This window comes from Xyrauchen texanus, chromosome 12 (assembly GCF_025860055.1).
Source record: "Xyrauchen texanus isolate HMW12.3.18 chromosome 12, RBS_HiC_50CHRs, whole genome shotgun sequence".
In the NCBI taxonomy this organism is placed as follows: Eukaryota; Metazoa; Chordata; class Actinopteri; order Cypriniformes; family Catostomidae; genus Xyrauchen; species Xyrauchen texanus.
In genome coordinates, this window is record NC_068287.1 from 31,306,238 (window position 1) to 31,318,679 (window position 12,442).

Consider the following 12,442-nt stretch of genomic DNA (forward strand, 5'->3'; position numbering starts at 1 on the left):
AGTCAAGCTAACGTAAGTTTTTTTAGCATTGTTAATACTACATGGGTAACGTCACTAAAGGGTCTTTATAAATGACTGTTTGTACGGTTAATTCGGCCTTCGGGTAATGTTTATGTTTGTAAGAGCTAATTTTATGTTATTTATCTGTCCCGTAGCTCTTACATTGTTTCAAGAAGAAAAGTTGTAATGAAAGGAAAGTAGATTTGTGTTTAACCAAGGCTGACGGCGGAACATAAATAAAGGCTTCTGGAAACATCAGTACGCTTCACCATTGTCTGGCTGGGGGTTTGCTACAGGGGCTCCCATGGAAATGCTGATTCTGTGCCAGCACCTGAAACACATGAGGGAAACCATAACAAACAGAACATGGAGCATGAGTGTCCGATCCCAAAACTGAACCATACAGGAAGTAAGAATCCAGACACCATGCTCTGGACATGAAACAAGAGCGACCGAAGAGTGCACGGCTCTTACACACACAAAGAACGTACACAAACACAAGACATGGGATGATGTCATGGTCCCATCAGACAAAACCACAACCTGACTGAGTGACAGGACCGTAACTCACACCCGGACCCTTGAGCTCAACACAAAGACAGGACACTAAACACAAGACAGAACATGGGGTGATGGTGTCACGGTCCCATCAGACTAAATCTCAACCTGACAAGGTGACAGGACCGTGACACTAATGACTTGAGAGACTTCAGAAAGCATGGCAACATTTCTGGTAAGGGAACATAATGAGCAACAATGCTCATTTGTTTTTACGGTGCATCGTGGTATTTTTTAGGAAGCAAATGTTTCTGGAACGATTTTGTGATTGAGACAGCCCTTGCTGCTTTCCATTCAACTCGGAAAGTAATAATCGTACACCTGTAGCACAAATGCTTGCATTGCAGATCGTTTCTGAATTGGGTTGCTAGGAGACATTTCTAGTGACAGTGAAACACTGCCACACCTGAGACTTTTCCCCTACCGGCCACCAGAGATTGCTAGGTGTTTAAAAGACTTTTAGTATAAAGTTTTGTTTACTTTCTCGTGTCTCTGTTCCTAGTTCCTGCCCTGATTGTTCCCAGCTGTTTCTCGATTACCTTGTTTGCCCCAATGTATTTAATGTCCTTGCGTTTGCTTGTGTCTTTGTGAGATGTTGTTTCCTGTTACCCCCATTAATGTGACGTTTGTTCTTTTCCTGAGTTTTAGTTTTGTTCTTGTGTTTTCCAAGTGTTGTATCTGGACTCGTTTTCTTATTAAAGTAAAGCTGCACTTAGATCCTGCTCTCTTGACTCGTTCCTGCATTCGTTATAGAACAACTGACTAGTAACTATGGATCTTGCGGATTGCAACTGCTGCATCTCAAACAGAGCGATCAAAATATAGAGCAGTACACAGAGCTTTTTTGCAGTCTTGCCCAGGATTTTGATTGGGGAGAGTTTTCTTTTATGAGATGTATCGCATTGGACTCAATGAGCAGGTGAGGGGGGGACAACATGGCTCCGCCTCTCGAGCCTCCCATGGCTCTGCCTTCCTTCATTGAACCTCCCACGGCTCCTACTCCCCAGGCACTACCATTGCTCATGACCACTGAGGCCGTTCCCCTGTCACTCCCCTGTCACTCACGACCACGGAGGCCGTTCTGCTCTCACTTCCTGTGCTCATCATGGCTCCGCCCCTCGAGCCTCCCATGGCTCTGCCTTTCTTCATTGAGCCTCCCACGGCTCCTGCTCCCCAGGCACTGACTGTGCTCACGACCACGGAGGCTGTCCCCGTCACTGCCTATACTCACGATTGCCATGCCCCACGAGCCTCCCATGACTGCCTTCCTTCGTCGAGCCTCCCATGGCTCCGACTCCCCAGGCACTGCCCGTGCTCACGACAACGGAGGCCGTTCCCCGTCACTTCCCGTGCTCACGACAACGGAGGCCGTTCCCCTGTCACTTCCCGTGCTCACGACAACGGAGGCCATTCACCTGTCACTTCCCGTGCTCACGACAACGTAGGCCGTTCCCCTGTCACTGCCCTTGCTCACGACCATGGAGGCCGTTCCCCTGTCACTGCCCTTGCTCACGACCATGGAGGCCGTTCCAATGTCACTGCCTTTGCTCACAACCACGGAGGTCGTTCCCCTATCACTGCCAGTGCCCATTACCACGGAGGTCGTTTTGCAGTCGCTGCCAGCAGTTCCGTCCGCTCCCCCAGAGACTCCTCTTACAGCGGTTCCGTCCACTCCCCCAGAGACTCCTTTTACAGCGGTTCCGTCCACTCCCCCAGAGACTCCTCTTACAGTGGTTCCTTCCACTCCCCCAGAGACTCCTCTTATTGTGGTTCCTCCTGACCCTGTCCTGATCCTGTGGCTGCCTCCCAGTCCCTCACCTCCCTGGCATCCTGATCATCCGCAAGCTTCTCCCATTTACAATTTTTTATATTTAGGAGCGCCAGGAGTCACTCCTTAAATTGGGCGCAATGTCACACCTGAGACTTTTGCCCTAGCAGCCACCAGAGATCGCTAGGTGTTTAAGAGACTTTCAGTATGAAGTTTTGTTTATCTTCTTGTGTCTCTGTTTCTGATTCCTGCCCTGATTGTTCCCAGCTCTTTCTCATTTACCCAATGTATTTAATGTCCTTGTATTTGCTTGTGTCTTTGTCAGTTGTTGTTTCCTGTTACACCCATGGATGTGATGTTTGTTCTGTTCCTGAGTTTTAGTTTTGTTCCTGTGAATTTCAAGTTTTGTATCTAGACAAATTTTCTTATTAAAGTAAAGCTGTACTTTGATCCTGCTCTCTTGACTCTTCATGCATTCATTACAAACAACTGGTAAGATAATGGGAGCGTTGCAATTTTGTTTCCTTAAACATCATCCAAGCCTCTGACAATGGAATGCATTTATGGTTTGAGATCAGAGATATAAGAATGAATATCCCACATCAGATTTGAATGGACCGCAGCACTAGAAATGTCAGACTCCTTGATCAGTGCCCTGACTACTGAACTAGGGTGCTGATTGAGATGCACCCCTTGACACATGCGCAGAGCGATATATGGCACTATAGGAAGTGTAATCGAGCTTGAAATCAGGGGTGTTTCTCAATTCTAAGAACCTGTGTTGCCAAGTTTTGCCAAGCTGCCTTGGAAGAATGAACTCGGAAGGACAGGAGGATGTAGAACCCCTGATATATACACTACCAGTCAAAAGTTTTGAAACACTTACTCATTCTTTATTATATTTTATTTTTTCACATTTTAATGTACTAAATACTAAAGTAATACTAAAGTCATCAAAACTATGGAATAACAAAAATGGAACTATGGGAATTATGTTGTGACTAAACAAAATCCAAACTGTTATTTTAGCATCTTCAAAGTAGTCACCCTTTGCCAAGAATTTGCAGAAATGTACTCTTGACATTTTCTCAACCAACTTCTTGAGGTATCACTCTATGCATTTTAAACCGTATTAAAGGAGTTCTCATCTGTTTGGCACTTATTAGCTGCTTTTCTATATTATTTGGTCATCAATTTCAAAATCTTTTTTTTTTTTTTTTATAACATTTTAGTTTTATAATTAAATAAATAAATAAATATGGTGGCACAGTTATATTTTTGTGTGTAACTGGATCGGTAAACTTCTAGGAGTTCAATCCACCAGAAAAGTTCGAGTGGCCATTATAGTATGCCCAAACTCTCAGAGCGTCAATGACTGACAGGCGAAAACACCACCATTTCATCGTCTCCGACCTGTGGATAAAACGGTTGCATTTCAACTCTAGTGACAATCAGGTTTAATGTTTAATTGGCTTGTTATGGATAGTATTTGTTACGATGGAGAAGATATAGGCCCTACGGCGATCGCGATGTCCGAGCATTCACCTGCCCCGATGTTATCAGCGCAGCAAATTAAGTGGTAAAATTGTCCACAAGTTGTAATATAAGTAGGAAAGTCTGTAATATCTGCTTGTTTAGAATGACAACACATCCTTACTCCACAATGAGACTTTAAAAAAGTCTTATAGGCCTATGCGCAGAATATTCTTGTTTTCAAATGCGCAGAATATTCTTGTTTTCATAGTGATGTGCTCTCTGTAGTCATACATGGATACATGTCATAAATACGTGTTTGTTTGCCATTTAAATATAGCGTATCAGATTAATTTTAACCAACTTTGCTTTGTGTGTCTCCCTAGCGCTGCACATGAGGTACAGAGAGCACGCGCTCTTACTCAAATGACCGCGAGAACAAGGTAATTTTTAATAAAAACATAACTCTGAACTAATACTTCGATCACAGTAAATAAGTCTGAAAATGTCTGTTTGTATCTTACCTCAGTTTCCGTAAACTTGTTTACATTCAGCTGATCTGTTTGCTGATGAAGTCTGTTAGAGCTGGACACTGTTTGATATAGATATAGCCTACATAACTCGCTTGAGCTTTCAAAAACAGGACACATTCCAGTCTTTAAATAAATAACAAATTACATGTGTAGGATGTTTGCGTTATAGGGGTGTACATGCAGATTTCAAATATAAAATCGGTGATTGAATGTTTACTTGCTGAAACGAGATAATTTCCTATTAAGTCAATATATAGGGACATTGGAACGTTTGGGCATAGCAATATGGCGGCACGGTGGCTTAATTGATGTGACGTCATAAGCAATCCAGTTCTGTACACCAATCAGCCACAACATTAAAACCACCTGCCTAATATTGTGTAGGTCCCTCTCCTGCCACCAAAACAGTGGCAACAGAAATCTCAAAATAGCATCCTGATATGTTATTCTTCTCACCACAATTGTACAGAGCAGTTATCTGAGTTACCGTAGCCTTTGCCAGTTGGAACCAGTCTGGCAATTCTCTGTTGACCTACAAGGCATTTCTGTCTGCAGAACTGCAGAAGTCCACAGTGTGAAGGTAGGATCTTGTGTATTTATAAATGTTTCTCTTTGGCATTCTTGTTTTAAAATCTCCCCGCACTGAAAACATTGATTAAACCACTGGAGTCTGATGTTTCTGCTGATGTTTAGGCCTGATCACCATTCACTTGTATCGTATGGACCAATAGGGCTATTAATAGAGATACTATTCTAAAATGTTTCTGTTTTTGGGTGAACCAGGCACGTGCACACATAGACATCAAAGGGGGTTTGAGCACCTGTCCTTTTTCTTCCTCGAGAGAAAGTGTCCTTTTTTCTAGGGTACTTTTTTTTTTATTTATTTTTATAAATTAATATATACAGGCAGCAGCCCCTCCCAGCTCCTAACCCAGTTGTGTTTTTCTTGGCTTGTGTGGAGGCGAGTGGTGATGAGCAAAAGACTAAGCTACCAGTGCCTCGACTGCACAGCTAATTGCCAAAAGACAAATATAATTAGCTTGTGTCTCGCTAACATGGATGACTCATGAGCTACAAGCTAATGTAATAAGTTAGATAAAGTTTAGCGAAGGCAATATATCATGGCCATACAGGCTAATGTACTGTAATAAATGGAGACACTACAGGTGAATACAGTAAAATTTGTGTCTAATAATGTCATCACAATCACCACATTGATATGCAAATTAGGCATTAACTAATAAAAATGTGCTAATTTGCATACATTTGACAAGGCACTAATGGAGAATTGGATAAACAAAATAACTATTATTTCAAAGTTCAAGACCTTTTTTTGTAATAATTTCAGTTAAGTTGCTGTATTTTTGTATTTTGTCAATAATTTTTTGCAGTGTTTTTTCCTGTAAAATTAACAAAATTGCAGCATTAGCCTTTTTCAGTTTAGTGTGAAGATTTGTGTTTTTGAAGTGTTATGAATTCCAATTACACCAAAAGAATTAAAATTATTTATTGCCTTGTGCAAAATAAACAAATTATTAATGAAACTACATCCCTCTCCTTGGTGCTGTCATTTATTCTAAATATATACTACGCATTGTGGCGCAGTTTCTTTTGTTGTTACCTGCTCTTGTGATGAACCTGGTGAATACTAAAAAAAAAAAGACCATGGTCTCTGTGTAAACTGATTATTTTGTAGAAATCGGAGTATGAAATAATTGCGTGAGTGTGAGGGAAGTAAAATAAATTGGTAAGGAAGTCAGATTTGTGTTAATATATTTCATGTTTTGTTTAATTATAATATTTTACTTTAATTGGGTTTTGAATAAAACCAACATACAAATCCACTGATAGAGAAAACAAGCATTTATATAATTGGATGTTTTAGACAGCTCTTAAAGAGTGAGTTCACCCAAAAATGTAAAACCTCTCATGATATACTTACCTTTAAGCCATTACAGATGTTTTTTATAAGAACATTTCAGCTCTTTTTGTCCATACAATGCAAGAGAATGTGTGCGATTAGACTGCTGACTTTTTTACAGTCCAAATGTTATATTTGGGCAGCATTAAAGTAATCCACACTAATCCAGTTGATCAATTAATGCCTTCTGAAGCAAATCAATTGGTTTGTGTAAAAAAAATATAGATAATTAAAACCTTATTAACTTCTATTAAAAAATCGCTTCCTGCCAGCAGTTGACGCATCAGTGACCTAAGAGATAGAAGAGTGCACTTTGAATACAACAGAGGAACGAATGTCACGTGAGAGTTGGGTCATTCCAAATAACAACCGGAAGCAATTATTTAAAGTTAAAAAAATATATATTATCTATTTATTTCCTATCAATTTGCTTTAGCCAGCAGTCTAATGGCACCCATTCTCTTTCATTGTACGGATAAAAAAAAAGCTGAAATGTGCTTATAAAATTCTTCACTCAGCTGAAGAAGGAAAGTCGTACACATCTGGGATGGCTTAAATGGTGAGTCAATCATGAGAGAATTTTAATTTTGGTGTGAACTAAGAAAACTTGTCTCCCCTATTATAAAAGCAACTCATTCAAGTTACATGCCCACAGACAATAATTAACGCATTTCTTTATGTCAGACACTTGCCTGCTGTATAATTGCTTCCTGATGCTCCACAACTTGGATATTTGCAGGATCCCAAAGACTACAAAACATTGTCCACATTGCACAATTTTTGCAATTAACACGTGGTGGGTGATAGAGAAATGTGGAATACCAAGCTGATATTCAAATATTGTCTTTATATGTGTAGTGGACATCATGCTTTATCTACATCCTGAGTATTTGCACGAGCCTCGTTTACCTCCCCCCACCCCACCCCCAGGGCCATGGAGCCGGGCCTGGGTTGTATTGATTTTGGGGTTTTAACAGAAAGAGAGAAAGACTTTGTACATCTGTATAGCACTGAGATTAAAGATGGTACAGAGTTTTCAAGGTTATGGATTTTCTTTAATGGGTTCAATATAGATTTAAAATGATGAAAATGGAAACCAGACCCAAATACCATGAAAATGCCCTGGTGGTACCATAATATAAAATATTATTTTATTCAACTGAAATCATAATTTTAAAAGAAAAAAAATCATGTTCTTAAATAGTATTTTTGCCTTGTTTTTCAGTACAAATATTCTTAATACACAATAAAATTTACTTTAAGCAAAATATGGAGGCCCAAACCTGCAAAAATAATAAAGAAATTTAATAATAAAGAAATAAAGAAATAAATGTCTTGATAAAACAAATATAATTATTTTTTAATTAAATTTATTCCTGAATGTATTATTGTATGACTTTATTCCTTTATTATTTTCTATATTTATTTTTAACTTTTTTTGATTTATTCATTTATTTTGCATTGTTTTTTATTTATGTGTTCATTTATTTTTTTTATATTTATTTATTCCCACATATATTTATTTCCATATTTATATATTCCCATATATATTTATTTATTTATCTATGTATTTATTTTTACTTTTCTGTGTGCAACATGGAAATGAGGGAAGCGGTCCTTGCGGAGCTGCATTGCATCATTGTTGAGAGCTCAATAGTGCTTATCGAAAGCAAATAAGACTCGCACAGATCTAGAATATGCAGGGAAACGTTTTGCAGAGAGTTTAACAATCCAGGATGTGCTTCGACATTCATACCGGCCTACAGCTCTCCTAAACCATCAATAAGCACCTCTACTCTAAATGAAACATAGTCATTTGATGCGTGGTTATCGACTTCGTTCGCCAAGTTGTGCAACTCTCTAAATATATGTGAAGCGTCAGCTATAGATTTTTTTTATTGCAGAACTTATATATACATACATAAACGATCAGGGAAATGAAGCATGGTTGTATCTTTTACAATGCACAATCATAACAACAGAAAACAATATTATGGATTTGCGGACATCAAAACATGAAGTTATATACACAGAAAAAAAGAAAAGTATAAGGTTAAATCATATCATTTATGAAACTTGCTCATTTTGTGGTTTTGTTGAAGAAACAGCTCCCCATTTATTCTGTGATTGTAGTTTAACCAATACATCTTGGACTGACTTAAGCTCTTATGTTTTTAGCCCACAAATAGCTATAGTTTACATGATATGGCTATGACCTAACGCCACGTAAAAACAAGTCAAGAGTAATCGAGCACACGCTTCAATCTTCGATAAACCAATGGTAAGCAGGACCCGACCACATAATAATCATACACAAGACAGAAATGTAAGAATAAATATAAAAATAAATACATGTGGGAATATTTCAATATGGAAATAAATACAGGTGGGAATAATAAAAATAAATGAATGCATAAATAAATGATAATAAAGTTTTAAAGAATAAAAAGAGAAAATAATAAAAGGAAAAAAGTCTACAACAATAAATTCAGGAATAACTTTCATTAAAAACTAATTATATTTGTTTTATCAAGACATTTATTTCTTTATTTATTTTCTTATTACATTTATATATGTATTTATTATTTTTGCAGGTTTTGTCCTCCATAGCAAAACTGCCTTATGAAGAACGCCTCTTAAAGGGTCATGAAACACAACTACATTTTTTAAGATGTTAACAGATATGTACTCTTCGTGTTGCACATGATAGAAGATATTAGCATCCATTAATTTGTTAGAACTGTGAACTGAACTGTGCAGAAACCTCATAACCCTTTAAATGTTTTACAACATTGACAAACAATTTCTCTCATGCTGAGCACATAAAAAAATGTTAAACAAAATTTTATATTTATAGGTTTGTTAATATTTAAAACAAGAAAAATTATTTCACCGGTAATAAAAGAGCACTTAATTCAAGATATATTCTCTGGAATCTATAGTTTGTCTCACTCTTGCTTAAATATATTTATCTTGTTTTTAAGGATGTTTGGATATTTTTACTGGAGAACAAGACAAAAATGCTAATTAAGAAAAGTATGACTTTTTCTTTTCACTTTTATTAAAAAGGTTTAGAGAGCTCATGGCATGTGTTTCCATTTGGCATGTCCTCAATTCAAGAACAGCACATTTCTTACCACACCATATTGGACATTTCTGTTGTTTAGATCCTTACTGACATGTTTAGAAATTTGCTACAATGTACTGTATACAACAGAAAGTTGTCATGCACAATCACATCAAAGATAATTTTACAATCAGTCCAGCCATTTAATGTCCACTTCAGAGAATTGCATTGGACAGGTGATTTCCTTTGCAATTCACCCGCTTTTCCTCCACTATTCTGCACTATTTCTGGAAAAGCAATAACAGACGTAAACACTTTAAGCAAACAATAGGAAAATGTTGGTACAGAGGTCTGTGATATTATTCTACTTCTACACATAATAGGTATTTATTTTAATGTTTTTCCAAGGATTAGTTTTTACACAAACAATCCACCACATATACAGATGCAGGGGAATAACATATTGAACTATCTTCCAGGGAGAATTGACCTAATCCCTAGGCAGAGGATGCTATCTAATAAAAATAACACTGAGGCAACCCAGACTTATTGAGTCTATTGTTCAAAGGAGAACAGAAACTAAATCCAATTTGAGCCAGCTTAGGGGTCTTCAATCTAAGATAATGTAGGTTTTAACTACCTTGCTACATTCTGCTTGATGCCATGCTCTCCAGCAGGTATGAAAGATATTTTAGGCATGGACCAACAATTTTAAAACCACTTATGGAGTCATAGAATAGTGAGCACTAATGTGTTTTTTCATAAAATATTTTTTCATAGTCTTACATATCTGTATTTTCCCTGGCATTGTTACAAATGAGGTTTTGTTTCTCTTCCTAACAGCTTTTGTATAATCTCAATACAATAAATTAGAAACACATTTCACATGCTGCGGTATCTAAAAGGTTGCAGTATTAATTGGCCATTCACAAACAAATGATTGTGTTACTAATGTTGATTGCTTGGCACTAAAAAGACCACAACGCATTGGAAACAGAGTAATTTGGACTGATGTTGCACATTATTTATGGCCAACAAACATATTATGGAGAAAGAATGAAAACAATAAAAATAATTTTGTGTTTTCTGTTGCCAGGTGGGCTTACAAGTTTATCAGTGAAACACATGGTTCATCATGGAGCACTTGTTCCAGCTGTTTCCTCCCTTGAATTGAAAAGTGTTTCCATGGGAATCCAAAGATAATGGGGCAATCTGAGGGTATTATGTTCAGTGTCTTAACACTGTTATGTCGGCAACGTGTGAATTTATGTTAAATACATTATTTTATTTGCCAACAGGGTCTCTGTGGAATTTAATCAGCCCACATGCAGTAATGACACTTGTTGGAAGCAATCACCATGTTTAAAAAGAAATTTTTGGACAAACAGTCCTGTTGTTTGTCAAAAGTACATTTAAGCCATTTTAGCATAAATTGTAATAATCTGCTCCACTCTAAAGAGTATTTGTATTTGTTTCTCCAATTAGTGGTGATAACAGGTGATAAACTGTGTTAGCACCTCTGCCATTAAAATGTTCTTGTTTGAAAAGAATAGAACCCATAATCTATATTTGAGAAGTAGCATAAAGAATACTGTTTTTGTCATTCTATTAAATAGATGTCTGTTTTTAGTTTCAGATTGGGAGCGAGTCTTGGAGAGCTCTACAAGAACTGTAATTTAATTACACTTGCATAAAAAACATATTGGCAAATATTACCTCTATTAGGTTTTCTGTCAAGTTCTAAATCTGCCTTTTCCAAAATGTCCCCTCACAATCCCTTAAATATGTAAAGAATATTGGAGTATACATTGATTTAGCATGCATTGCACTATATAATCAAATTAAGGTTTTTCTCAAGAAATGGACTGCAAAAATGTATCAATATTTTGCATTCCTCATATTGTATAACAATGCATTTAAGACTCAACAAATTAATGAAAATGATTTTAAGAAATGGGTTACATTTGCTGAGTGGAGCTCTTCAGAAACAAAAACACGATCACGGACTATGAGGATGATAAGACATACAGATCTTACTTAGTATCTGCCTTTGTGAATCTGATAAGTTTCTTCCTGCTCCAAAAGGATTCATAAATGGCCAACACTGGTTATGAACTGTAAAAGAAAATAACTTCATACATTTATTTGAAAATCTCATGCACCAAAAAAAGAAAAGAAAAATAAAATACAGAAAAGTGCTGGCATATAAACAAACTTGTACTCACAGTTACAAGTCCTCCAGAGTCCAGAATGTGAGCTCAGAGACACTGATGAGCTGTTTTCCCTCTTAGAAGTGTCAATTATGTACCAAAAATCAGTTCCAATTGCCAAAACCAGACCTACAAAGCTGAGGACACCAAAGGTGGCCACAAAACTGGCCAGACCAGTGAAAGTGACTTTCATTTTGTCTGACTGAATACCAACAGGTTTCTACAGTACTTCCTCAATGCCTTGATTGTGCTCCTTTCCCTCAGCTCTACCCATCTGGAAGCCCCTGGCTGGATGCAGTGCCATTTATCTATTATCAGCTAGAACAAGGTGTTGTTACCAAAAGAGGGCAGTACGATCCACTTTCAGATGCTCTCTTACTGTGGTATCATTGAACTGCGGCACAGATAACACTGGTGATTAAAAAAACCTGACCACATGATTAGATATAGTCATAATTGCTACAGATGCTATAATTTCCCCACCTTCATTAGTATGCAAACCATTGGTTGTTTTTATTAAATGATTACCAGAGGGATGTCTGAATTAATTTGATAGGTGAACAGCCTTCATCTTAGCTCACCCCTCCAGTCAGTTTTCTGTTTTTGTATGTTTGAGTTTACTTCTCAATACAAATATCAGTAAACCGGGTAATTGAAAAGTGTGGTTAGAATTAAAATGTTGTCTTCTGAAAAAAATTAAATCCTTCAATACTGTTAAAAAAGGATCCCAGGTTGATACCTCAAGCAGTTGGTTGAGAAAATGTCAAGAGTATGTCTACAAATTCTAGGCAAAGGGTGACTACTTTGAACTTTCAAGTAAGCCTATCTACGTAGGCTATATATCTACATACATTATTTAAACAGTATGTCTACATATATAGGCTACTGTGCTAATATATGCATTTGCAAACA

General features: G+C 37.2%; 1 protein-coding gene across 1 annotated transcript in view; it reads right to left on the reverse strand.

The window, feature by feature from the left end:
• LOC127653456 (transmembrane protein 114-like) overlaps positions 1-11,723 on the reverse strand; it is a 33,716-nt gene extending 21,993 nt beyond the window's left edge. The window contains exons 1-2 of the mRNA XM_052140155.1: positions 11,546-11,723; positions 11,358-11,435 (exon numbers count right to left, since the gene is read on the reverse strand). Coding sequence (XP_051996115.1) covers positions 11,358-11,435; positions 11,546-11,723 — 256 coding nt within the window. The remainder of the gene's footprint in view (positions 1-11,357; positions 11,436-11,545) is intronic.
• Positions 11,724-12,442: the final 719 nt, after the last annotated feature.